This window comes from Podarcis gaigeae, assembly GCF_964106915.1.
Source record: "Podarcis gaigeae genome assembly, chromosome: 1".
NCBI classification, from domain to species: domain Eukaryota; kingdom Metazoa; phylum Chordata; class Lepidosauria; order Squamata; family Lacertidae; genus Podarcis; species Podarcis gaigeae.
In genome coordinates, this window is record NC_139678.1 from 133,236,101 (window position 1) to 133,263,176 (window position 27,076).

The 27,076-nt window shown below is 43.5% G+C and overlaps 2 protein-coding genes across 3 annotated transcripts in view; both read right to left on the reverse strand.

Annotated features, from left to right (window-relative positions):
* Positions 1-16,401, reverse strand: part of FTCD (formimidoyltransferase cyclodeaminase) — a 28,576-nt gene extending 12,175 nt beyond the window's left edge. The window contains exons 1-4 of one of the 2 annotated variants that reach the window (XM_083755903.1): positions 15,856-16,401; positions 13,473-13,656; positions 3,615-3,743; positions 1,028-1,116 (exon numbers count right to left, since the gene is read on the reverse strand). In XM_083755903.1, coding sequence (XP_083612029.1) covers positions 1,028-1,116; positions 3,615-3,743; positions 13,473-13,656; positions 15,856-15,933 — 480 coding nt within the window. In that variant the 5' untranslated portion in view covers positions 15,934-16,401. Of the gene's footprint in view, positions 1-1,027; positions 1,117-3,614; positions 3,744-13,472; positions 13,711-15,855 lie in introns of both variants that reach the window. The other variant, XM_083755902.1, reaches the window with a different exon arrangement.
* Positions 16,402-17,985: 1,584 nt separating this feature from the next.
* SPATC1L (spermatogenesis and centriole associated 1 like) lies at positions 17,986-26,187 on the reverse strand. Its single transcript, XM_083711754.1, has 5 exons — positions 25,745-26,187; positions 23,277-23,576; positions 22,337-22,669; positions 21,042-21,193; positions 17,986-18,409 (listed from the first exon to the last, which is right to left on the reverse strand). The coding sequence occupies exons 1-5, from the start codon at positions 25,938-25,940 to the stop codon at positions 18,083-18,085; spliced, it is 1,308 nt and encodes a 435-aa protein (XP_083567880.1). The 5' UTR covers positions 25,941-26,187; the 3' UTR covers positions 17,986-18,082.
* Positions 26,188-27,076: the final 889 nt, after the last annotated feature.

Sequence of the window (27,076 nt, forward strand, 5' to 3'; positions counted from 1 at the left end):
AATTTCACTGTTAGATAGACCCAGAGCCAGACAGCAGGCTTGCTGGGCAATGTCACACTCCAGAGTTATTTGTTACCTTGAGAACTGTGATGTGTGATGATGAATGCAAATGATTATCGTGTTTACTGTCTGCTCTTGGTTTGTCAGTGGGCCCTATCACGGACTAAGCATGCACAGGAGAGCATGGGCTCCGTGGTGTGAAAGGGAAAGCAGAACCGTCCTCAGTCTAGTCAGAAAAATCATTTGGAACACTTTCACCTGGGGAGTCCTGCATTGGAATTTATTCATGCAACTTTTTTCTTGAGATTAAATCAACACAGTTTTATATTTACAGTAGCTCTTTAAAATACAGTGGTACCTCGGGTTAAGAACTTCGTTCTGGAGGTCCGTTCTTAACCTGAAACGATTCTTAACCTGAGGTACCACTTTAGCTAATGGGGCTTCCCGCTGCCGCCGCGCGATTTCTGTTCTCATCCTGAAGCAAAGTTCTTAACCTGAGGTACTATTTCTGGCTTAGCGGAGTTATTTCTGAAGTGTCTGCAACCTGAACCGTCTGTAACCTGAGGTACCACTGCAGGAACTTACGTTCTGAGCTAATGTGTTCAAAGAAATTTGCCCGAGTGGCCAGGTGTATTTTGAATGTTCTTCTCATTTCTATTAAAAGGAATCTGTAAGTCAAATCTGATGCAAATGCCATGGATAAATACATCCAGTGAAGCTGGATTGCAGAATCCACATGGAAATTGCAGGAATGATTCATGAGCAGGTGTCTCCACCCTGTGCACACACAAGTACTGGGAAAGACTTGCTCACGCTTTAGCAACTAGTACAACAGTAAGCAGGAGCTTGAAGCGGCAGCTGTGGTAGTTCCATTATGCCAGCTGTGCTGTAACCATAAACCAGCTCCATCCAATAAAATCTGAGCATCCCTTCTTAAAATGCCTCCATTGCTACCCAGACTAGGGCACTGACCATTGATCTAAGGGTTGGCAGTAGAGCTGTTGTTGCAAGCAACACCTAGTCTTACTTTCTCAGGGAGGGCTTCATATTCTCCTGCTCGGATGGCTGGCAAGGATATTCTGCTCTCCTTCAGAGCTGCTTTGCCATAGAGATACACTGCAAAAGAGGGGCAGATTTACTGAGAAAGCACATGGATCCAGTCAGGGAGTTGCCAGGCTGCAACCCAAAGAAGCTGGTTTTGCAGGACTCAAGAGTCAGAGGAGAGGAGGGAGCAGGAGGCCTGGTTCCAGGTTTGGGGAGGCCCTGGGGAAAGGAGACTGCAGGGGGCTCCCTTCCATGGACAGTCCCACCTCTTGAACTCTGTGGTGCAACCAGCTTGCTGCCTGTTAAGTTGTGGGTGAACACATCAGACGACACAGCGATTCTCCAAACAGCTCTTGTTTATTCACAGGTCAGAACAGAACTGAACTGAAGGGTTCAGCCAGCCTGCTTATATAGAGCTCCACTAGAACGCAACAGTAACCACTTTCTGTAACTATCCAATCACTGAACGTCACTTTCGATCCCTTATTTGCATATGTGGACCTGAGTGAAAACTATCTACAGTATCCCCCTGCTGGCCCAGGGTGAGAACTTCAGTACATAACACTGCCCCATGGTGCTGGGACCAATCAGGGAATGCTGGGAAACTTGTGAGTTGTGTACTGCATCCCAGGGGTTAGCTGGGTCTTTGTGTGATTGCCGTCAGGGGTACACAAATAAGCCAGATGTGCCTACTGAGAATGCTGGCTTATGGTGTAATTCAAAAAACGCTGCATCCACACAAGCTGCTCACAGCCAGATGGCCACAGGCCAGGAGCTGGCTTGCAACAGATTTATTTCAAGAAGCTTCCAGCCGCACAACGGTGCATGGGACTCACTGCTTTCCAGAGCACCTCACACCACTCAGGAAATGCAGGAGGTCATTGTGTGGCGGCGGCGGCTTGGATCACATCTCCTGCCCCTTCCCTGCCCCTGGCCTCCAGGGAACAGAGTGCCTAACTGCACAGGAAACCTTTATTAGGCATTACAAATATAGGCCATCATAAAACAGTCATATAAAATTTTAAAATATATACAAATAAGTAGCCATGTAAAAATATGTAATAACAAGGATTTTCATTGCAGTTTCTTCCCGCTAAATAGTGCCATTCACCACTAAGAAACACTACTATTAATGACCTTCCCCCAGGTGGGATACCTGGAGGTCTCCGCCTACCTCAGTCAGTTGCCCAATCCCGCCTGGGGAGGCGCTGCCAAGGTGATCAGGCCAGGTAGGGGGGAGGGACTACCTGCCCACACAATAGGGGGAGGATCTTACCTGGGAATTGTCAGTCGGCTCCCGAGCTTCTCCCACCCTACCCACACTCAGTTAAGACTTCTTTTGCAGGTTAACCTTTTCTCCACAGGTACACAGGTGCTGCTACGTCAAGGTCGCTGTTGAAGGGCCGGAAAGGAATTCCCCTGCATTGGCAGGTTTGCCTTTCCTGTAGCAAAATGTCACAACTTTGGCGGTATCAGACCTTGGGCGGAATCCTTTAGTCTATCTTCCCTGAATGGGGGGGGGCATGCAGCAGTGACACATGCCTCCCTCCTCTTTGCGGCGACGATACCAGGGTTCCCCGTTAAATGAGTTCTTTGAGGGGAGGCTTTGGCCGTATGCCTAGAGGTCGTCATTGCTCTCCCCTGTGACGGCGGCGTAACGGGGGCAGGCATATGTTCTCCAGAGCCAGCCCATTCCCCCCCCCACACACACACTGGATAACCCAGATGTTCCCCAGATCTCTGGCGGGGGACTGGGAGGGATAAAAGCCCAATGCCTGAGCCAAGGTCTACCCACATCTGAACTATATTAAAGTTGTGGCCAATTTTAATCCTATAGCACGTTGTCTTGAGTCACTATTCCACACGGGGGGCCGCCCAGGGTTTGGGGGACTCCACCTGTCCATGCAATAAAAACTTTGCCACCCTTGCAGTTACTTCCAGGTTAATGCCAGACAGATAGAATCTGATATTTCCATTGTGCCGTGATGTTAGACTACCCAGAAAAGGTGATAGCACAGGGAACCAACACACATATTGACCAGCATGCATAGGTTCATAACATACATTCCCTACCAATGGCACATATAGAGTCTGTGTGCAGGTCCAGTGGACACCATCCAACCTCCCCAGCACACTTTATCTGGAATGTCTGTGCACATTGTATGTGCCAAAACATCAAGGCAATGTAGGGTACAAACCTGCCCACAAGAAGAAGGGAGAACTAAATGAGGAGAGAGGTGGCTATTTTGTCTTCTGATGTTCATATAGGAAAACACCACACAGTACGGTCTGTGACCATAATAAAGTTCATTCATTCATTCACCACAAGCTGGGTTAATTGCAAATCAAACATTATTCTTCACAAGGACTGGGGGCCTCCAGAGTTGACCACCCTTCTTAATCTGCTCTCCAGGAGCTGACCACATGGGTCACAGCTGTTTACCTTAAAGGTGCCACATGCCAGATATTTAGTTGATAAGGCATACATTACAGTGGCCAACAGAGATTTTTGAAGGAATTTCACTTGGTGGCCTGGAGTGACCAGGTGCTGTCTTGCAAACCCAACTCACCTGGCACATGCAGTTCACCTGCTAAACGCTTCCCAAACAGATTGGCACACTGGACACATTCTTCCATAGTAACATTCCTCACTGGGATGAAGGGGCAAACATCCAGGGCTCCCATCCGAGGATGTTCACCTAGGAGAGGAAGGCAGTTCTTCAGAAACATGCAGGAAATCAGAAGGAAGGAAAACAGTGTGGCGTTTGCCCCTAGGATGCGTCAAGGAAAGAGTTAAAAATGGGTGTGATGTGATTGGCCAGTGAGAATGCAAGGGGGGAGTAAAAAATAGAGTCGGAGGATTTGAAAAGACAGTTGAAGTCTGGGAGTTGAGGGTTGTCAGTTGGGAGTTGAGGCTTTGGTGTTGGAGAAGGAAGAGGGAGGCTTAGGTGTGGGTTGGCAGAGTTGTATTGTGAGAGAGTGAGAGGAATTGTTAGGGAGTTAGATAGATAGTTGGGAATAATTCAGTTTGGAGTTGTTAGGAACTAAGATTTAAGAACCTGACAAGAGAAAAATAAACCAAAACCATACGCTTATTCCTGCACTTAAAAATAAACTTGATTATTGATGTTAACAACTGTCTGGACTTGGTGTGTCCCCGTGAGAAGCGGGGTGGTGGCAGCGAAGAAAGCAATCGCAGTGGTGGCACAGGGTCAATAGACTGAAACGTCCGGGGGCCCTGTGTGATCGCCACAACAGCAATTTTGGGAAAGAGAATATAAAATACAGAGAATCCTGGTCTTTACAAGAAGCTGCATTTGAATCCAAAGAGTCATTGAACCTCATGGACAGAGTAACTGGTTAAGTGGAATATATTTTAGGATAAAAAGTTACTCACCACAAATTCAAGCCTATGCCTCAAAACAATCCATTAGAAATACATCACAGATATTTGTCCTATATACTAGTGTTTGGTACAGTATTTTAGTAACATAATCTTGTTACTAAAGAGGACAGGAGTGACTTGGGGTCAGCTACATTGTTCCCATGCTTGCCATTTTCACATACACAAGCCCCAACCTTCAACAGGAAAAACGGGCGGTGCCCCAAGACCCTTCAGCAGGTGGTGTCATCTGAAAAAGCTTTGCTTCTTGGACCATGATCTCCACTTCCTTGAGGAAGGACTTCTCATGGTGGTTGGCAAGAACCTGATCGGGAGAGCTTTAAACTAAATCCTGAGGGAGACAACATTACAGAAGAACACCTGGTACTGGGGATAATAGCTTCACTGGTGCACAGGAAACTGAGGTGGTGCTACAGAAACCTGCTAAAGGACAAGAAACTACTAGAAGGAAGCAAATGGAGGGAATGACTCATAGTTTCATCTCTATACTAATTCACAGAGTATGGGAAACAAGCAAGATGAATTGGAACTCTTAATACAGGATGGCAAATATGAACTAACAGGCGTTACTGAAACCTGATGGATGAGACTCATGACTGGAAGGTAGGAATTGAGGGGTATAACTTGCTCAAAAGCAATAGACCAAACAGGAAGGGAGGAGGAGGAGGAACATTATATGTAAAGGATATGTACACTTGTGAAGAAATCCATGACCTGGAACATCAAAAGCAGTATATGGGTAAAAATTGTAGGAGAGAGAAACAACAGTGACCTTCCTGTGAGCGTCTGCTATAGACCTCCAAGCCAGACTGAAGACTTGAATGATGCTTTCCTAGAGCAGATTACCAGACATTCAAAATGGAGAGATATGGTAGTCATGGGAAACTAAAATTACCCAAATATCTGTTGGAACTCAAACTCAGCCTAGAATGTAAAGTCCAACAAATTCCTCCATTGCCTCACTGACACTTTCATTTCCCAGAAGGTGGAAGAAGCAACAAGGGGTTCATCTATCTTGTTGTTTTTTTTGTTTTTTTTTAATAATATTTTTTATTGAGTTTGTAAAATACAGAAAAAAGAATAAAGAACATATTATAAGAGTAAAGTAGAAAGGTTACAAGTTTTCTTGTTCTTTTTTCCAAATCTGCTGGACTTCCCCACATCCTCCCAACCCTGCATTCTCTGTAATACATAACATCAGCAATTTGTTAACTTATTTCATTACTTGTTGTATCCTTCGTTTTATCATGTTACCCGATTTCAAATGTGTTATAACCCAAATCATGTACATTTTCATTTAAACACAATAAAGTTATTTCATTATTCTATCTCAGACTTCTTGTGCCTTAATTTTCATTTCTTTAGTTTAACCTTACTGAAGCTAGAGTTTCCTAAAAGATGCATTTTTTAACATTCATACAGCTTATAGTGTTTTTCCAGATAGTCCTTAAATTTTTTCCAGTCCTCCTCGATTGTTTCTTCTCCCAGGTCTCGGATTCTGCCAGTCATTTCGGCCAGTTCCATGTAGTCCATCAACTGCGTGTGCTATTCCTCCAGTGTGGGTAAATCTTGTGTCTTCCAGTGCTTTGCAATCAGGATCCTTGCTGCTGTAGTAGCGTACATAAAAAAAGTTCTGTCCTTCTTAAGCACTCTCTGGTCCACCATGCCCAGGAGGAAGGCCTCTGGTTTCTTAGGTAAGGTAAATCTAAGTACCTTTTTAAGTTCATTATGAATCATCTCCCAAAAGGCCTTCACTTTCGGGCAGGTCCACCAGAGATGAAAGAATGTCCCTTCCGCCTCTTTACATTTCCAACATTTATTATCAGACAGGTGATATATCTTAGCAAGCTTGACTGGGGTCATGTACCACCGGTATATCATTTTCATAATGTTTTCCTTCAAGGCACTACATGCCGTAAATTTCATTCCGGTGTTCCATAACCTTTCCCAGTCTTCAAACATAATGTTATGCCCCAAATCCTGCGCCCACTTTATCATGGCGGATTTAACTGTCTCATCCTGGGTATTCCATTTAAGCAGCAGGTTATACATTCTCGAAAGTAGTTTACTTTTTGGTTCTAACAGTTCTGTCTCTAGTTTCGATTTTTCCACCTGGAATCCAACCTTCTTATCTACTTTAAAAACTTCTTGAATTTGTGCATAATGTAACCAATCTCGCACCTTGTTTTTTAATTTTTCCAAGCTCTGCAACCTCCAATTGTCTCCAATCTTTTCAATTATTTCCCCATATTTAGGCCAATTGGCCTCCATGTTAGGTCTCTTACGTGCCTTGGCCTCCACCGGTGAGAGCCACCTCGGAGTCTTACTCTCCAATAAGTCTTTATATTTTGTCCAGACCGTTAAAATTGCTCTCCTAACAATGTGGTTTTTAAACAATTTATGCACTTTAACCTTGTCATACCACAAATATGCATGCCACCCAAAAGCATTGTCAAACCCTTCCAGATCTAGGACATCAGTGTTTTCCAGTAAAATCCAATCTTTCAACCAGCAGAAGGCTGCAGATTCATAATATAACCTCAAGTCTGGCAGGGCAAATCCCCCTCTTTCTTTCGCATCAGTTAATATTTTAAACTTTATTCGGGGCTTTTTGCCCTGCCAAACAAACTTAGAAATATCCTTCTGCCACTTTCCAAAACATTCCACCTTGTCCACGATCTGTAGGGTCTGAAACAAAAATAACATTTTTGGCAATACATTCATCTTTATAGCTGCTATTCGGCCCAACAAGGAAAGTTTCAATCTTGACCACGTTTCCAAATCTCTTTTGATTTCTGACCAACATTTCTCGTAGTTGTCTTTAAACAAATTCAAATTTTTGGAGGTCAGATACACCCCTAGGTATTTTACTTTTTTAACCACATTTAATTCTGTTTCTTTCAGGAACTCATCTGTTTCTGCAGTTGTCAAATTTTTAGCTAAAACCTTAGTTTTTTGCTTGTTCAACTTGAATCCCGCCACCCGACCAAAGTCAGAAATTAATTCTAGCACTCTTTTAGTACTAGAGACTGGCTCCTGTAATGTTAATACCAGGTCATCTGCAAATGCTTTCAATTTGTATTGTTTCACTCCGACCTCAATTCCCTGTACCAACCGGTCCTTTCTAATCATGTTCAATAGCACCTCCAGAACTGAAATAAACAATAGAGGGGATAGAGGGCACCCCTGTCGTGTCCCTTTTTCAATTTTAAACTCCTCTGTCACCACATTGTTTACTATCAATTTAGCTTTTTGTTCTGAATATATTGCTTCTATTCCATTTTCAAACCCCCGCCCCACTCCCATCCCTTCCAAATTTTTCTTCATAAACATCCAAGAAATGTTGTCAAAGGCTTTCTCCGCATCGATAAAGATTAACACCGCTCTAGTGTTAAGCTTTGTTTGTAAAAGTTCCAAAATGTCGATGATGTTTCTTGTGTTGTCAAACAAATGCCTACCAGGGAGAAAGCCTGCCTGGTCCTTATGGATCACTTCATTAAGCACTTTTTTAAACCTACTTGCCAAAATGTCTGCAAAAATTTTGTAATCCACATTTAGGAGTGAGATGGGGCGGTAGTTCTTAAGCTGGGTCTTCTCAGTTTCTAGTTTGGGTATCAATGTGATGAAGGCTTCTTTCCACGTTTCCGGTGCCTTCCTCCCCTCCATAATCTGGTTACAGACCTCCAACAAAGGTTGTATCAAATAGTCTTTCAGAACCTTATAGTATTTGGAGGTAAGTCCATCAGGGCCTGGAGATTTGCCTAACTGGAGGTTCTGAATGGCGCTTTCAATTTCTTGCTGTGTGATATTACTATTCAGGATTGTTCTCATTTCCTGAGGTATTTTCTGTAATCCATTGGTTTTGAGAAATTGGTCCACCTCCGAATCTTTCTGTGGCCCTTGTGAATAAAGTTCTTTGAAATATCTCTGGAAGCACTTTCTAATTTCCTCGGGTTTCTGAACCATTCTCCCTTCAATCTCTAGATTTGTAACTGTATTAAGTTTTTGTCTCTTTTTCAACTGCCATGCTAGCAGTTTCCCACACTTATTTGCTGATTCAAAAGATCTTTGTTTCATTTGTTTAATTTTCCATTCCACCTCTTGATTTATCAATTTCAAATATTGTGCTTGGAAAAATTTCACTTCTCTCAGCACTTCCTTCGACTTGGGCCTGGATCTTAGTTTTTTTTCTCCATCTCTTATTTTTTCCAGTACTTCTCCTTCTTTTCATTCCAGAGCTTTTTCTTGATCGTATTTTGTTGTATTAGAAACCCTCTCATGACTGCTTTACTTGCGTCCCAGATTGTTCTTTTTTCCACAGTGGTATTTAAATTTATCTCAAAATAGTCCTTTAAAGTTTTTTGGGCCTTCTTAACAATCTTCTCGTCCCTTAGTAAGGTGTCATTCATTTTCCATCTAAAGGATCCGGTTGTATTTAGTCTCAGTTCCATTTTCAAAGCGTTATGGTCGGAGCAGGTTTTTGGGCAGATTTCCACCTTTCTAGTCTTGGGTGCCAGTCCTCTAGTTATCCATATTTGGTCGATTCGTGTCCATGTCAGATGAGCTTCAGAAAAGAAAGTTCCTTCTTTTCCTAGGGGGTTCTTAACCCTCCATATGTCAATTAAGTCCACATTGTCAGCCATTTCAAAAAAAGTTTTAGGTAGTCTGCCATCTTTCGTCATGTTAGCACTTTGCGACTTATCCATATTTACAGACACAACCCCATTCATATCACCCATCATAATAATGTTGTTGTAGTCTAAGTAGTCCAGCATAATCTCATGCAGCTTCCTGAAAAATTCTGATTTTCCTTCATTTGGAGCATATATTCCTAATATCAAAATTTTTTCTCCTTGTGTCTGAATTTCAATCGCCAAAATTCTGCCGTGTTCGTCTTTAAATAAAAATTTCGGTGACAGGCTCTCCTTTGCATATATCACCACTCCTCTTTTCTTAACTTTATCCGAAGAAATAAATTCTTGGCCTAATCTTTTATTAATTAGCACTTTTCTGTGGAGCCTTGTCACATGCGTTTCTTGCAGGCAAATAATGTCCAATTGTTCTTTTTTCAAAATATGAAATACTTTTCTTCTTTTTTCCGGAGAATTTCCGCCATTTATATTCCAACTGAGAAGCTGCAGCGACATCCTGGTCTAATTGGTGGGTCTACAGTGGGGTGTCTAGGTTTCCCTCCGATCCCGGAGGTGGTAATGCTGGTCCAGATCCAGACGGTGTAGGCTTTGGAGATGGTCCCGGTGGTGGTGGTGGCCAAGAAGCTGCGGCTCCTTTCTGGAGGTCCTCCTCGTGGTCGTGTAAGAACTTCTGTTGGTCCTCAGGTGTTTTAATTCTTACTTTCCTTCCTTTGTAGGTAAATGATAGTCCTTGCGGAAACTCCCACCTATAAGGGATTGTGTTGTATCTCAACAGTTTGGTCAAATCTGTATAAGTGGTCCTAAGATCCAAAAGATGTTTGGGTATGTCTCTGTAAATTTCAGCCTTTTTACCTTCTATCTCCAAAGATTTTTTAAAATGTAGGCCTAGTATCTTGTCTCTTTCCTCTCTTGATCTCAAAATAACCAAACAGTCTCTGGACTTATCCTTCTTTATCAATTTTCCCAGTCTAAAAGCCGTCACAATTTTAAAGTCCTTGTCTTCCTCAATCCCCCAGAATTTGGAGAACAAAAGTGTTAAAAATCCCTGTAAATTTCCTTCCTCCAGTTCTGGGATGGCCCTTAACCTGAGATTATTTTCCTTACTTTTCAATTCAACCAATGACAGGTAGGCCTGTTGTTCCCCTACCTGTCTTTTCAGAGGCCTTACTTCCCCCTTGATCTCATCAACCTTTTTGTTCGCCTGTTCTGCTTTTTGACTGGCTTCCACAGCTAGTTTATAGTTTTCAGTCGTGGCTCCTTGCAATTTCTCAATTGCCTGAGTGTGCTGGGAAACCTGCTCAGATAATTTACTAATAGAGGATGTAGCTTGGTCAATTTTTGATGATTGATTGTCCACTTTTTGATTTAAAATTGCCAGTTGTTCCAGAATTTGTTTCAGGGCTATTTCAGATCCTCCAGTTGCCATATCTTCTGCGGCAGGCTCTTCAGCTTCCACCTCCTGTGCTGTCAGCACAGTTGGGACGGATGATCTTCGTTGATGAGATAGGGTTGTTTGAACAAGTTGAACTGGTTTCTTTTCTTTTTCTTTAGCTTTAGCTGCTCTTGTTCTCCCTGAGCCACTCATTCCACACCTGCCTCTGTTCAAGGTCAAATTTTCTTTTGTTCCATAAGTCAAACAAGTCCAGAGTGTAAACAATTTAACCACAGAGAATCACAATAAAGTACAATTCCCAGGCCTCTATGTCTCCACAATCCTCTAGGTGGGGGTATTTCAAAGTTTCAAGGAAGGAGAGAACTCTTATCCGCCATTGAAGTTCTTATGTTCCCTATGTTAAATCTTAGTAGTTCCAGAGTACAAAAGGAAGGTTCCCCGGGCTTTCTATTTCTTGAAAAAAGGCCACAAGGTGTCAAGAAAGGTCCCAGCAACAGTGTTTAAATGTTAATGTCTCAGTCTATGTATCAGTTTAAACTCCAATAACAGTATCAGCAGTTTGACAGTTCTCTTTTGCGCACTGACAGCCCGACCGCTGGGTTGTCCCTTTTAACTCCGCATAGCTCAAAATTAGGAAGAAAGTTCCAAAAATAAAATCCACAAATTTTACAAAGATTTCCTGCTTGTCTTTTCACTACAAAGTCTATCAAATACACCCTCGTTTTACTTTTACAGTCCCTTTTAAGCGCTTCAGCGCTCTTCTAAACCGTTGCTTTGATCTGGTTAGCAAGATCGGGAGACGGACTTCCTGTTACTCGCCTCCCGTTTTCAGCCAAATTTCAGCCAAATTCCAAAATTTTAGTCCGATGTTTAGTTCCCCTTACTCACGGGTATGTTGCAGCCAATTTCGATGTTTTCAAGAAGAAAGGTCGGCGCTCAGCAGCAGCAGCAGCGCGGCTTTGCATCCACGAAAAGAGCGATGAACTCACAGCGGGGTTCCTTACGGGGTTCCTTCTTCGTTTCTGGGGGGGCTTTTGGCGCCCGCCGAGTCCCACGGCCACAGGCTCGCTCTGCCTGTGGTTTTTCTTGATGGGTCTCCGCTTTGCCGCAGCAGACGACCCTTTTTCGCGGAGCCCCTCTTCACAGGGTAAAGAGGACCGCCATTGCCGTTTTGCGCCACCTCCGGAAGTCTCCAGACACATGCATGTACAACAGTTGATTTCTCACTGCTTGATTACTCAACCTGAGCGAGCCTTTCTTTTCGGCATGATGTCCCTTCTGCGGGCCGCCGAAGGGAAGCGACGAAGACGCGGCTGCTGCTATTGCTCCCTCGCTGCTGCTGCTATGGGGGGTTCATCTATCTTGGACCTGGTCCTCACCAACAGGGAAGAACTGATCGACGAAGTAGAAGTACTCAGAAACTTGGGAATAAGTGATCGTGTCCGTTTTGGTTTCATGATACTGAGGCAAGGGAGGTTGGATAGTCATCTGTCATGGATGCTTTAGCTGATATTTTTGCATTGCAGGGGGTTGGACTGGATGACCATTGGGGTCCCTTCCAATTCTACAATTCTATGATTCAGGAAGTGTATGGTAAATTGTAAAGCAATTTGTGTATCAAAAGCAACCTAAAGTTGAGTTACAGTGGTACCTCGGGTTACAGACGCTTCAGGTTACAGACTCCGCTAACCCAGAAATAGTGCTTCAGGTTAAGAACTTTGCTTCAGGATGAGAAGAGAAATCGTGCTCCGGCGGTGCGGCGGCAGCAGGAGGCCCCATTAGCTAAAGTGGTGCTTCAGGTTAAGAACAGTTTCAGGTTAAGTACGGACCTCCGGAACGAATTAAGTACTTAACCCGAGGTACCACTGTATTTGTATTGAGGCCTGTTGTGGACTTGTGTTACATTTTCCTCCTAAAGATTCCTTTTTATGGGTTTCAGTGACAAGCTTTCAGGGACACACGACCTCTCCTCTTGAATCCACAGATGGGTAAGTAAGACAGTTGTAAGGTTGTGTAACTTCGAATAAATTGGAAACGATTCTCATGAGGCTCAGAGGTGAATACTTATTTATTGATTGCATTTGTTTACTGCATTTGTTTATTTGTTACTTACTCAAGGAGCTCAGGCTAACACACAGGAGAGTAACTGCATTGTTCTCATGGACTGGCTGGGTGCAGAGGATTAGTGGGAGGCACCAGCCAGGGAACCCCCAGGGGGAGAAGGCTCAGAGCCAGGGAGTGGGATGATGATGCAACAGGGTTTAGTGAGCAGAGAGAGGCTGTGGCAGAGATAAATCTAGATTCAGAGGCAGAAGAGGAGGCTGGAGAAGAACTAGTTCCCCTCCCCACTGGTCTCCCAGTATGAAGAGGGCAGAACGAAGACAGACAAGGCAGAGAAGTCTCAGGCTGTTTGGGAAGGACGTGGTGGAGGTGGAGTCTTAGGGAGCTGTGGGAAGACAGCGCCCTTCAGTCCTTGCAACCGACTCATTGGAGCAAGATCTACTGGGGAGAATTATTGGGCTCACTGGGTTTGAGCTGTTCTGGTTTCATTGCACAGAGTTAACTTCCCTGACACCGGTGTTTTTATGCTGACCTACTATTGACTCCGGCTTCTGACAATTGTATCCTTACAGCAACTTCACAAGGTAGGTTATGGTGAAAGGAGAAAAGGAGGAACTTGTCCAAAGCCACCTGGTTTTCCTGGCTGATCTTTCAACCTGGTTCCATAGGCCCCACCTTAACTATCAGAATCCAGAGAGTTCGCATGTAGAAATGCCTAGTGCTGTGGGATCCCAAATTCCATTCCTTTATAGGTACACATTGCCTCTCACAGGTTATTTATAGTTTCTTCCAGATCTAGGACAAAACAAGATGCTCAGAGTATGAGGAGGGCTGCAAAGTAGTTGAACAAGGCGCCATCAATAAAAACTTATTTGGCTGTCTTACTCTCTATGATTAACACTTATCTCACTCTGATTACCTTTATGTTTTGCCATGTCGATATGTTGAAAAGCTGTTCTGGCCGCATTCAGTGCACCTTCAATTATATCTTCAGGACTGCCTACGAAGGTGTAAACGGTCCGATTGGTGGAAGGGCCTGCATCCACATCCAGGAGCATGCAGCCCTCAGTCTGAGAGATGGCCTTGGCAATCTCATCTATCACCTGTGCAGAGCAGAGCCTGTTAGAGCGCATGGACCTCATGCTCATGGCTTCAGACTATTCAGGGAGCAAGCAAATCCACTGATCAAAGAGTGCAGTCCATGCGTGTGCATAGTGTGCAAGTGACCAAGTCAGGGTTGTTATTATTTAGAACATTTGTATACCCCCTTTATCCAGTGTGATTCACAACATAGAATTATAATATAAGAACCACAGAATACATAATGGCTGAAGCGCGCGCACACCTGCCAACGAGCTCAGGGAAAAGTAACTCTGCCATTTGTGCTCTTTGGACTGGCTGCTGGGTGTGGGATCACAAGCAACTTAAAGCAGCTTTGCAGGTCTTTTAGAATGTATTTTGCTTTTAAAGTGACAACTCTTTAAGTGAATAAATGCTCATGTCACATTTAAAAAAATAAAAAGAGGAAACCCATTCCTAGTGATCCCTAACATGGATTTTGCCTTTTCCTGTTCACATCAATATCAAATGAGATCTCCATTACAATCCAAAGATCTCTTTCCTGTTTGGTTATACTAGTTTTGCTTTGTGTGGGATTAGGTGCATTAGTTTCATTTGGCACATGCATACCTGTCTGGGAGAGCAAGGGGAGGGGGAGGGGCTGAAGACCAGTGGCGTAGCGTGGGGGTGCAGGGGGGGGCCGGCCGCACCGGGTGCAACATCTAGGGGGGGGCGCTCGCACTCGCAGCTCTCTGCCCCTACCTGGCTCACTCAGGGTTAGGGGGCGCAAATTACTTGCCTTGCCCCGGGTGCTGACAACCCACACTACGCCACTGCTGAACACACTTGGAATCCAGCTGTTTCCCTGTTTCCAAGTAGACCACCATGAGGCAGTGGGAATCCCATATCCCTTATCCTAATTGACAGACACATCGGTGGGAGCAGGCCGAGAAAAGGAAATCAGACTGGGCACCTATTGCTAGTGGGCTACCTTACTGGGGGGCTGGCACTGTCGAGGGATGGTGCTGCTGAAACAAAAAAGCCCTGTAAGCTCAAGTGAGTCTGCCTGATATGAAGGTACCGGTATATTTAGTGGGTTTATTGGGTGTGTTAGTTAATTTTATATCACCTTTGTACTATTTTTGTACTATTTTATTAAAATATTTTTTATTCGGGATTTCAACCTAACAATTTATCAAAAATACATCATCCACATTTCCCCCCATTTTTCTCCTCCACCCTCCACCCCTAAAAAAAAAACAAAAAAAAAACCTCCCACCCCCCAGCCCTTCCCCCAGCTCCTCTCTCGTTTATCAGCACATGTTATTCTCTGTATGTTATAAAATTGTATATTTTTGTACTATTTTATAACTGACCAGCAGCCTTGTACTTGGTATTGCATGGGAATTCTAAGAAACCCAAAAAAATCCATGCAGTTTTGAAGTCAGTGCAGTTATGAAAGATTCAGTCCACTGTCTGGCATTTAATATGGCGTCTGATTGTATCCAGTCCAACCCTTTCTACCCTATATAATAGAGGCAGGGCGGGTTTTGTGTTTGCTATCTACATTGGGCAGCAAGAGAAAACAAGAGGTTAATGGTGGTGATGTTATGCAGGAGGTTGGAAGGACACACAGAGAGGGGAGATATTTCCATTTTTTCTTCCTTCTCTGTGTGATCATGTGTTTTTTCTGAATAAAGCAAAAGAGTTTCAGTGAAACAAAGCTGCTAAGAAGCTTCTCCACCACACACCCAGCCAAGTGCAGATGGGCTTATAATTTAGTAAAGTAGCATGCAAAAGTAATATGCATTCACTTTATTTTTAAATAATGCAGGTTAAACCCTGAGAAGAAATCTCCCTCTAAAAGCATTGCATTTGCATGTCAAATCATTAAAGTTTACCCCAAACATTGTATTTTCAATTTTTACAACATTTACACTTAGAAGTATTTCCCCCTCCTCTCCCTTTTGATTTTTGCTGTTGGTTATATTAAACTTAGGTTTTATTAATAGAAGATTAAAGTTTTGTTCTGATACTTATGGGGTTAGAATTTCAGTACACCTGTAAAACTGTTTTCAAAATTAATTTCTCATGGACAGGTGATTCAAATATGCTTTGAACTCAGACTTGCAAAACTAATTTAGACAGGGGAAAAATAGATTTTGTGGTTTCACCAGTATTATATTGCCACCATATTGCCACACAAGGAACTGTCTTTATACAAAAACCAATTCTGAACTTACCTCTTTGTTGTTGCCTTCAGAAAAATTGGGGACACACTCCACTAATTTTGACATTGCTCTGTTTTTGTTTTCTTTCATAGAGTTGTGGGGAGTCCTGGATGATTTCCCCCTCTTCTGCTCTGGGTGACAAAATGGAACTATGGGATCAGGAAACTCTCTGGCTTAAAGCCAATGGCCTTCCTCTACCTCTGGGATTTCTCATTAACTATTCCAAACAGCCCTCCATGGCACTTTGGACTGTCCTCTCTGCTTCTGAAGCCTGTCTTCATCATTGGTCATCATCCCACAGCAGCACATGGTCCCTTAAAGTAAAATGCTACCTCGAAAGCAGTCAAACTATTCTCACAAGAATTCACCCCACAGTTATAAAAACTGCATGAAAGTTGCTGCTAATTTTGCTTTCATGCATCTAACAAGGTGGGAGTGCGCTATTCTCTGAAACCTCATACCTGAATGAGTCTCCTTCCCTACAAGGGGCCACAATACTTGTATGTTGTTGTTGTTTTTCTTTTACAGGCTAAGGGGTCTTCCAGAGGGAGCTTATCTAGATAATCACAATTGGGCAACAAGTTTATTTTAACAATGGAGTTTTTTGTGCCCCCCCCAAGTGAATCTGAATGAACGTGGGGGAGGGGAATAAAAAGTTTAACCCTCCAACCATCCTGATCCAGATTGGGGTTCAGGTGCAGGTGTTGTAAAATGACAGTTCTTTTTTTAAAAAAACACATGTGCAAATATGATCACACATTGAATATCACATGTAGAATCTATAAATCTAGTTTGGAGACAAATAGATCTACACAACTACACAGCTATTGAAACAATCAGTGTTGCTAAACATCTTAAGATCTATGGATCAAAAGAAAGTTGTTTCACATTTTGTTGCCCATGAAGCAAGCAGAGATGGAAAAGCTGGTGTGTGGTTGTGGGATATTGTGGGATATATATGTTCATAAGAAGCAGAATTCGCTGAGATGAAGTTGTCTAAGTTTATTTATAGCATCCGAAATATTTTTCATTATAATTGATTGTGGTTTTGCTGTTCCATCCAAAAGCGATTGGAAGACTGTAAGAGAATATGCCCTTTCTCACAGCGAGTTCTAGAATTTCTGTAGGAAAGTAGACTTTGCTTACCTTGGGAATGCCATTACCACAGAATGTTTTGGCAGGAAATGGTTTAAAGGAACAAGCAAAATTGCAAGGAGCATACAATGCCAAAGAACTCTTCATTGTAACTATAAACAGCTGAAAGTGCAACTATCATAGAATCATAGAACTGTTGAGTTGGAAGGGACCTCAGGGGTAATGTAGTCCCTGCAATGCAGGAATCTCAGCTAAAGCATCCATGGCAGATGGATCAGCAGACCAAAGGAGGCCAGAGCACGACTGCAAGCTCTCTACCAGGAGGCAAATACATGCAACTTGCTCCAAGGACCTATGGATCACCTCCAAATTTTAGGGCAGACTTTGTTCAAGCAGCAACCTTAATGCTTCTTTGTGATTTTCCGGCTTAACAAGAACTATGACAGATCTTCACCATTTTTTACTAGAATCATTCATTAGGATCGTGGCAGATGTCCACATACCCAGACAGCATGTAACTGACAATGGGGGAGATGCCCTTTAGAACAACATGTACCATTTTTCCTGATCCCCTTGCAATGACCACATGGAGCTAGAATTCAGACAAGTGAAGGCTCTTTAGTCAGATATAGGAGATAGTCAAAATCCTAGAGTATGATCTACAGAGAACAGATGCCTTTCAGAAGCTCATTCAGGCTGTCACAAGGGCTGCATCTCAAGCAGAATGTGAGGAAAAAATAGAGCTGGCAGGCATGTCTTTCCTTATTTAACAAACAGTGCAGCACTTTAATTTGGCATTTGTGAACTGAGTGCTAACAACTACATTTATTTTCTTATATAGTTTATTTTTACTAAACTTTATTATGCGCCGTCTAGCCCACATGTGGCTCTTATAGCAGCTATGAACAAGTCAGATATAAAGTACAGAGTCGATAAAAAAAACAAGAGAGTAACAGTTAACCGAAAGCAAATGAACAAACCCTTCCACAAGCACCAACTCACGTCAGCAGGAGCCTGATACAAAAAGCATCCACACGACTCCATGCCCACTTTCAGCAGATATCCTTTTATTACATATATGCTATGTTTGTTTGTGTGTCCTTTCCGTAGAGATTTGAGGGCAAGAGCTGCAGCAGGTGCACTACTACCAGGCAAACAGGGCCTTGTTGTCTTCTTTAGAAAGTTCACACAAACAGTTCAAGAGCAGCAAGGTATCTCCAAGGAACTTGGATGGGACAATGTCAATCACCATCTTCCTGAGGTCCGCGGGGCTGTTGTGCAAGGGGTTGGAACTGAGGTCTGGCCTTTGCTTCAGGATGCCGTACGTGTTGATGAGGAATTCACTGAACACCGGGTGGACGTCTACGTGGTAGCCCATCTTCTCCAGGCGAGCAGTCAGGTCCAGGTAGCGCTGGGTCATGGCTCGGTACTTCTTCTCGTCCACAGAGCCATCTAGGGATTTCATGGAGACCTAGGTATTTTCATTAGATATACACACACATATACACATACATATATACATTTTAAAAAGCTATTGCTAGCACTTTATGGAAGGGCTAAAGATCCTAATTTTAATTTAGCATCAATAGGAGCAGAGGAGAAATAGGGTGAAGTTAAATCAAAAGTTTTGTTGCATTGTTTCATAAGGGAAGAAATTTTAGATGTTTGTAACAAGTTTCTGCCTGCCATAGGGCTAACTGTGAAACTCAGTGCAATTTGAGCAAGGTCTGAATATTTGAGGGGGGGAGGAAGGGGGGAAAGAGTAAAGTAATGGAAGCAGAAATGGAATTTGTTAACAAAGCAGGAAGCAAAAAGGTCTGTGCTTCGAAAGTTCAGTTGCTAAAATCAAGGAACCTACGAGTGCTTAATTTGATGTTGGATTGTGGCCATGATACACAAGCATTTTACCAGTGCAAACACATTAATGGATTATATCATTATCTTGGGTCCCACCAAAGAAGACCAAAGTGGGCATGGATTTGTGAACATATTAACAGCAAGTGTATATTTTGGGAAACAGAGTTCTCTCGGTGAGAAATTGTCTCCAGAATCTGACAAGACGTGAGCTCTGCCCATTGAATGATACCCCAATCCACACAAGATATTCAGAATTTTTCTGGGAATAGTAAATTAGCTGAGGAAATTTAAACTGAAAGTGTCCACCAAAGCAGCTCAAAGAAAAACAATTTATTTAAAATATTGCACTGGTGTTGTTTACACATCAGACAATGTGCTAACCAAATTTCAGATAATGCATTGCAGTTTGAGTTAGGAGCAATAATTCTACTGAAATCTGATGACTTCTAGCAACCATAGCAGACACATCCCAAGCAATAACTGCTGCAAAAACAAGATAAACACACCAAGTAAGTAAAAAGTCACTGTGGGAATATTAGTTGCCTATGAATGATTGCAGTATATTTATGGTTAAGTAGAAACAGACCAGAATTCCCTCTGAGACTCTTGAAATAGCTTTTTAAAAAGATACAGAGATGCAGGGCAACATAGACTTTATTACTGCCAGATTTTAGGAGACAAGAGAGCAAATCAAAGATAAACAATATAAGGAAGTGATAATTGCTGGGCAGAATTTCGCTATGCAAAAACTAAACAAGACATGGTTTACTGATATTATGGCTGCTTCCAGACTGGTGTTTATTATGGAATGGTTGCTTTGGTGCATGCAAGTTTTTTTGCAGGATTCACATAATGCCACTGACTTCAAAATACTCGCCTGTATTCCCCTCCCCCCAAATTAGGATTTGCTGTTCACAGAAAAAAAATCTGATAAGGTTCAAAATAAATTCCATGGCCCATTTGCAATACATCAGTGACCCATCTGCAGGATTAAGCCCCCATCTGGAATCCCCCTATCACTGTGTCAGAGCAATGCCTCTGTTACAAAGGCTCGTCCACCCTTTCTGTTTGCCCCTCCACTTTCCCCAGGAAAACCAGCTCTTTGCAAGCATCAATGTATGGAAAACCCAACTGACCTTTGCCCCGATTCAGTGGTAAAGAGCAGGTTTTCCTTGGGGGAAAGCAGCAGGACAAGTGGAAGTGTAGACAAGCAAACGTTGTGGCACATTCCTTGGAGGCCATTGCCTGGGCAGCCTCTTGCCAGTGCCTCTACAGTAGCCTCTCAGCTAATAGGGGGCTGGTGATCTCCTGCCCACCTTGTTCCTAACAATGCAGATCTTCACTTTGGGACACCATTTTGTGGTTTGCCTCAGGTGCCAAAATGTTTTGAGTCAGCCCTGCCCATAAGGATGGTGGGATATCTAGAGATATTAATAAATTTGGAGGCACCTTATGGACCAATAATTTCCCTCTCATTCTCATATGCATTCCAGTTAAAACAATTTAAATATGGCTCTTATCTGCACTTAGTAGAAACTAAGGAGGAACTTAGCTGAATTTAGCAGAAATGTAAATCTTTTCCAGACCTATGAACAAATCTGCTCTGTCCTTTTCAGATGCATTAGAGTTAACTGAAAGTACTAAGGTACCTTAGTACACCCTGGTAATACAGGGTATGGTTGCTTCTTCAACAGGATGTGATACTATGTGATACTATGGCGTTGTTAACAACTGGGTATGGAGTGATAATGAGTGATACCAATAGATAGACGCCTTTAAAAAGGTAAAGGTACCCCTGCCCGTACAGGCCAGTCGTGTCCGACTCTAGGGTTGTGCGCTCATCTCACTTAAGAGGCCGGGAGCCAGCGCTGTCCAGAGACACTTCCGGGTCACGTGGCCAGTGTGACGAAGCTGCTCTGGCAAACCAGCACCAGCGCAGCACACGGAAACGCCGTTTACCTTCCCACTATAAAGCGGTACCTATTTATCTACTTGCACTTAAGGGTGCTTTCAAACTGCTAGGTGGGCAGGAGCTGGGACCGAAAGACGGAAGCTCACCCCGCCACTGGGATTTGAATCGCCAACCATGCGATCGGCAAGTCCTAGGCACTGAGGTTTTACCCACAGCGCCACCCGTGTCCCTAGACATCTTTAGGAAGTTGTTTTATGGCCAAGCAGGTCTCTGAGTCCTGAGTGAATAATGTTTTGACAAAAAGACAACTTTTCCTCAAAGTGCTGGGACTCACCTGTTTGATTTTCTCAGGAATATTGGACACTGTGAACCCGTAGAGCCTTGTGATGCCAGGAAACACATGCGCAAGAATGCGCCTGTCTAACTGGAAGGCAATCTCTCCCACGATGCGCCCATTCCTCTTGCTGTTCTGAGTAATCTCTATATCTACAAGGAAGTGAAAGGAAGAGGCTACTTTGTAGATATACTGGGGCTTTGCTATAAGAGGCCAGAGCTTATATTAAAAACAGGCATGTCTGAAATGTATACATCTCCTTGGTGGTTGAGATGCCAATCACACTTTCATCCATCTATATTCTGTTGGTGAACTTGTTATCTGAGGGCTCATCCAGACTTCCTTTTGCACCAGGCTTTCTAGAAAAGGGTCCATGCTTTCCACGTCAAGGTCTGAGCAGGGTGTTTTTTGTTTTGTGTTTTGTTTTGTTTTGTTTTATTTTTGGATCTGCCACTTTCCCTGGGGAAACTCGCTGTTCGCTGCTGAATTGGAACAAAGGCGGTTGGAGGATGGATGGCGGCTAACAGATTGACATTGAATCCTGACAAGACAGAAGTACTGTTTTTGGGGGACAGGGGGCGGGCTGGTGTGGAGGACTCCCTGGTCCTGAATGGGGTAACTGTGCCCCTGAAGGACCAGGTGTGCAGCCTGGGAGTCATTTTGGACTCAAAGCTGTCCATGGAGGCGCAGGTCAATTCTGTGTCCAGGGCAGCTATCTACCAGCTCCATCTGGTATGTAGGCTGAGACCCTCCCTGCCCACAGACTGTCTCACCAGAGTGGTGCATGCTATGGTTATCTCCCGCTTGGACTACTGCAATGTGCTCTCCATGAGGCTACCTTTGAAGGTGACTCAGAAACTGCAATTAATCCAGAATGCGGCAGCTAGACTGGTGATTGGGAGCATTCACCGAGACCATGTAACACTGGTCTTGAAAGACCTACATTGTCTCCCAGTACATTTCCGAGCACAATTCAAAGTGTTGGTGTTGACCTATAAAGCCCTAAACAGCCTCAGTCCGGTATATCTAAAGGAGCGTCTCCACCCCCATCGTTCTGCCCGGACGCTGAGGTCCAGCGCCGAGGGCCTTCTGGCAGTTCCCTCACTACGAGAAGCGAAATTACAGGGAACCAGGCAGAGGGCCTTCTTGGTAGTGGCACCCGCCCTGTGGAACACCCTGCCACCAGATAGCAAAGGAAAAAACAACTCCCAGATTTTTAGAAGACATCTGAAGTAGGAAGGGGAAAGGGGTACACCAGTCTTTTACACCAGCCCCATGGCATGTCTCAGTATTACCATTCAAGTAGAACGTATGGGACTTCCTTAACTTGTCTGTGTCTGGTGCATCAGAAAACCAGACTCTCTTCTTCCTGGGCATCTCTTGAGATTCAAGCTGTGCTTTGCTTGCGCTTGGGTCCTGGGCGCTGCCCAAAAGGTGATAGGACTGCCTTTCAGAAATCCCCAAGGAAGAACTTCCTTTGCGTATTTTGAGGTCATCTGAAAATGTGGTCTGAGCTTCCTCCTTGCTTGCTAAGCGTGTGGGGTTGGAGGAAGCTAATTCTTCTGTCCATGATGGTGAATGGCTCGCATTGTCTTTTGAACTGAGTAGTCTTGCAGCCTTGTAGTGAGCTACAACAAAGCACATTTAGCAAAAGGTTTGTTCCAAATTCAAATAAACATCAAGACAAAATGCTGATGGATGAGAGTCTCCCATGCTCTTCCCTGTCCAATTGGTTGGATACTACACACTTTGATGGCCCCTTCCAAACCCAGTACAATGTGGCTTCCCTCCCGCTTCATCTCCCTTGCCTTCACCAACTGACAGCTGTGTCATGTGCCCCTTCCCCTCCCTTCTTCTTCAGGCCAACTGCCAATGGATTTCTGTGAACAACCTAACCAGGAGGGCAACACAATTTATGTAGTTTTGTACACCACTACAAACCATGCCAATAGCTGTGACATTCAGAAATGTCCACTTCTGCAGCTAGCAAACCAGTGACATGACCAGGGCTAACACCAGTGTGTGGTGGCAGCAGGGAGGAAAGCATCTCACATGAAGCTGGCTATCATTTAAATAGGCCCAGAGATAGGACGTTATCACTTGCAATAGCTGCTACTAATCAATGCTATGTCTGATCTGATGGATTGAAATTGGAACCTGTTTAAATTATCCATAAAATAAACTGCCACACCCTCTTCCCTTCCCCAGAGTGGATATCTAGTGACCATTTCTTACCCATGCTTACTGCTAGGGGCGTCTGAGCCTTATCGCCGCCAGGGAAAGGGCCGTCCATCAGCCACGCTTTCTTGAGTCCCATCAGTTCTGTGGGTTCCTCCAGCTGTTTTCCTCCAATGGTGGAGCACGACATGCTTGACAAATGTCCGGGTTTCTTTTCTCCACTTCTAGGCTGAAAAGGGGGAGGCTCATTTTGGAGCTGCTTCAGCGGTGACTGGGAAATGGGGTTGGACAGGACAGTGGGCTCCTTGGAGATGACATGTGAGCAGTAACCAAAATCTTCTCTTCCAATATACTGAGCTACAACAACAACACATAGAGTTTTGTTAACTACAGCAAGGAATGCAGTTTGTGTATTTGTAGTTGACTGACATCTGTGTCAAGAGTCTCTGTTCCAAAGAAGAAAATTAACTTGAGATTAAAGTTCCAGAGGTGCCGTACACCCTTAAAGAGACATGCTATGCAATTTAAAAATGAAGCTTGGAAGGTACCCAAATATTTGTCCTATGTGTCTGAAGATGAGATGTTATTTTATAAAACAGGCAAACCACTCCTCTTGAGAGAATATGGAAGAGGAAAATCACAACTGCCGTCAAATATATGGCAACAGCCCAATATGCAGGCTTATTGTAAAGACAGGGAGATAGACTGGCTCCTCTGCACCAAGGAGGATCTTATCGGGGGGGGGGGGAGAGAATTTCATTAAAGCAGCCTTTATTATTGCTGAATTTTTACTTCCCCAGAAGAGGCAATTGAGGGATTTTTCTGCCTCAGGCATCAAAACAACTTGACCATCCTTGGCTGTGACACAGCTTGGTGGTGAGGAGGGGGTGGCTGTAGAGGGGGGTTTGCTACAGCGCCACATGCAGCAAAATGTTTTGGACCCTCCTCTCTCTACCCCCTCAAATACACACAGACACGATACCTACCCTTACCTTTAAACTGTACTGACTCAGCAGAAGCTGATTCTGAATCAGAACACTGATTCAGTCTTTTCTGGATTCTGAAAACTGATTCTGAAAACTGATTCTGAAAACTGGATTCTGAAAACTGATTCTGAATCAGAACACTGATTCTGTCTTTTCTGGAGCCATCTTTCTTCCCCATCTCTTGAACTAAGTTGCACACTTTTTTGCAACAAGTAAGTGTCACCTTTTTTGCTCAGCAGCAGCAGGGGAGAATGATGAATGCCTGGGCAGGTGCTGGGGGAGACCCCAGAGCGTAGCAGACATAACATCCTGTCCTGCACCAGTTCCGTCAGGGTAAGTGTCGATTCCTCTGACTTGCAGCCAGTCCACTCTTCCCCCACTCCAACTACATGTGTTTAAGTCCTTCCTCAGATAGATCTCAAATTTCAGCCATATCAGCCTCCAGCTCATGTTTTTAAAAAACAAAACCCAATTTTATACTGCGTAATAGCATGTTAAGACACAAACCTGGAAACTTTAGATTTTCCAAAAAAATATTACCTAGTTTTATTGTTATCGTTGCATTTTATGTGCAAAACTCTTTGCTGTTAGCCCACCTTAAACACGGGTAGAGGTGCAATTTAATATTTAAGTACCTAAACCAGATGACAGGGGCCATCATCTGGTCAGGAACTGTTGCATACAAAACAAAAAAAATTCCTTCCAGTAGCACCTTAAAGACCAACTAAGTCAGTTCTTGGTATGAGCTTTCGTGTGCATGCACACTTCTTCAGATGCAGAAGAAGTGTGCATGCACATGAAAGCTCATACCAAGAACTGACTTAGTTGGTCTTTAAGGTGCTACTGGAAGGAATTTTTTTTGTTTTGACTATAGCAGACCAACACGGCTACCTATCTGTAACTGTTGCATACAAAGACTGGAATTTGCTCCACTTTCATGATTTCAGGAAAGGACATTGTCAGCTCCCCAAGACAGAGACCTGTCTACTTTTGCCTAAAGCTACGAATGGCACTGATGAATGTATATACTTTATTTCTAATGGATTATTTAATATTGTTTTATTTGATATAAATTGTTTATTTTAAACTTATGTTTTTATTATGACTTTTTGTATTGGATCAGATTCTATTTTGTGTGTACTCTTTGCTGTCTATTCTGTTGTTTCTTCAGCTTGTGTATAGCAACACAGAAAGGCGGTGTACAAATAAAAAATAAAATGAAACGAAATTTCATACAAATGAAATTAATGGGCTTGCTAAGCCTACGTAGTTTCATCCAGTTCTGCTCAAAAGCTGAAACAGGAAGGTGCTGAGGAGATTCAGCTCTCCTTGGGATCACAGGGTCGTCCAACGGCCAAGGCAGGTTTCTATTACAAGTGCCTCTTCCTCTAATGAGCATTTTACGCAGATGGGCAGACTAGGCCACGGTCTGGCTGAGCTGCACATATAAATTCAAATGCACACATAGGCAGGAATATGCTTATCACTTGTTTATTTCTAAAATGTTTTGTAAGTAAATTTGTAGAGCTTGCTGCTTACCTCCTTTTACCAATAAACCAGCATCAGTATATGCAGGAGAAATTGGAGACGTTAAGAACTGGACTTGGCTGCCATTGTCACACTGCTGACCCAACATAGCACGGAGTTCATAGTTTTCCCTGAGCAGCCTAATCTGATTTTTCAGGTGCACATTTTCGTCTTGAATCCTTTTCATCCACTCTCTCTCCTCGGTCATCCTCTTCTTCCTCCTTGATGAGGAAGGATTAATTGGTAAGGAACAGCCTTGGCTGGACAGGTCACTTGTCCCAGTGCTTTGAAAGGCTCACAGGAAGCTCAACAGGTTTAGAATGTTTCTATGGCATTATGATGTCGCCACCTCTTAACAGTATGCCCTGTTGCGCCACTGAAATCATTTATTTTGGCTGGGCCTGTGGGCAGCCGAATTAGATCACAGCCATACCACATTTGAAGAAGCACATGGCTTCTCACAAAGAATCCTGGGAACTGTAGTTTGCCCTGCACAGAGCTAACAACTCCCAGCATCCTTAAAAACTACAGTTCCCAGGATTCTTTGGGGGAAGCCATGCATTTTAAATGTATAGTATAGATGTGACCAAAATGGCACAGCTTACCTACTGGATGGAACAGCCATCCTAAGCATCCACCTCTGGCTGCTTATGACCACCAGGTCAGAAGATGGGTTTACTGAGACCACGGCCATTGTCCCTTGGCAACAGCACATAAGGGGGCCTCTTCAGGGACAGCATGCTCCCCCCGGAGTGACCTCTCTCAGGTACCATTATTTGTGATGTGGAGGTGGCAATTAGCTTTAAATGTTTGCTTAAAATATGCAGGCTTACCCAGGTTTTCCTGGATTCTGGCTCCTAATTTTTATTTGTGTAGTTTTGTTTTTTCAAATGCTATTGGATGCTGTTGGTGAATTGTTGTTTTTATGTAAGCCACTTAATGGTTTTTATTAAGTTGTTGTTGCTATATTAAGCAGTATTTTTTTTTTAAGTAAACTTATCAGTAAAATGGTACTGGGAAACCTCTGAAGATTTTCACTTATATATGTGTTGGGTGTTCTACAACTTTATTAAATTCCAGCACTAATTTGAGGCCGCCTTTTGAATGCTTTGCTTTTCTCTCTCCCCGGTTGCATCTTAAGCTGCTTTCCGCCTCGCCACTGCTTCCATCGCCAGCCCCGTGGCCAAGAGCTGCGCAAGGTCTGCTGGTCAGAGGGGTTGAAGCAGCAGCTGCTCCCAGCCGTGGCGGCTGCATGGCTCACTTCTGGTCACAAAAGGCAAGGCACATGCAGACACATCATTGCTCTGCCATGCACCCATCTCACAACCCAGTTTCTACTTACCA

What these genes read in the sequence shown, in the direction of transcription:
- SPATC1L (XM_083711754.1), bottom strand. Translation starts at nt 25,940, where the DNA reads ATGACCGAGGAGAGAGAGTGGATGAAAAGGATTCAAGACGAAAATGTG. An exon ending in TGGTTTATTGGTAAAAGGAG is followed by an intron (nt 23,577 to 25,744) that starts GTAAGCAGCAAG and finishes TTGTTGTTGTAG; the next exon opens with CTCAGTATATTGGAAGAGAA. An exon ending in CCATACGTTCTACTTGAATG is followed by an intron (nt 21,194 to 22,336) that starts GTAATACTGAGA and finishes ACTTCCTTGTAG; the next exon opens with ATATAGAGATTACTCAGAAC.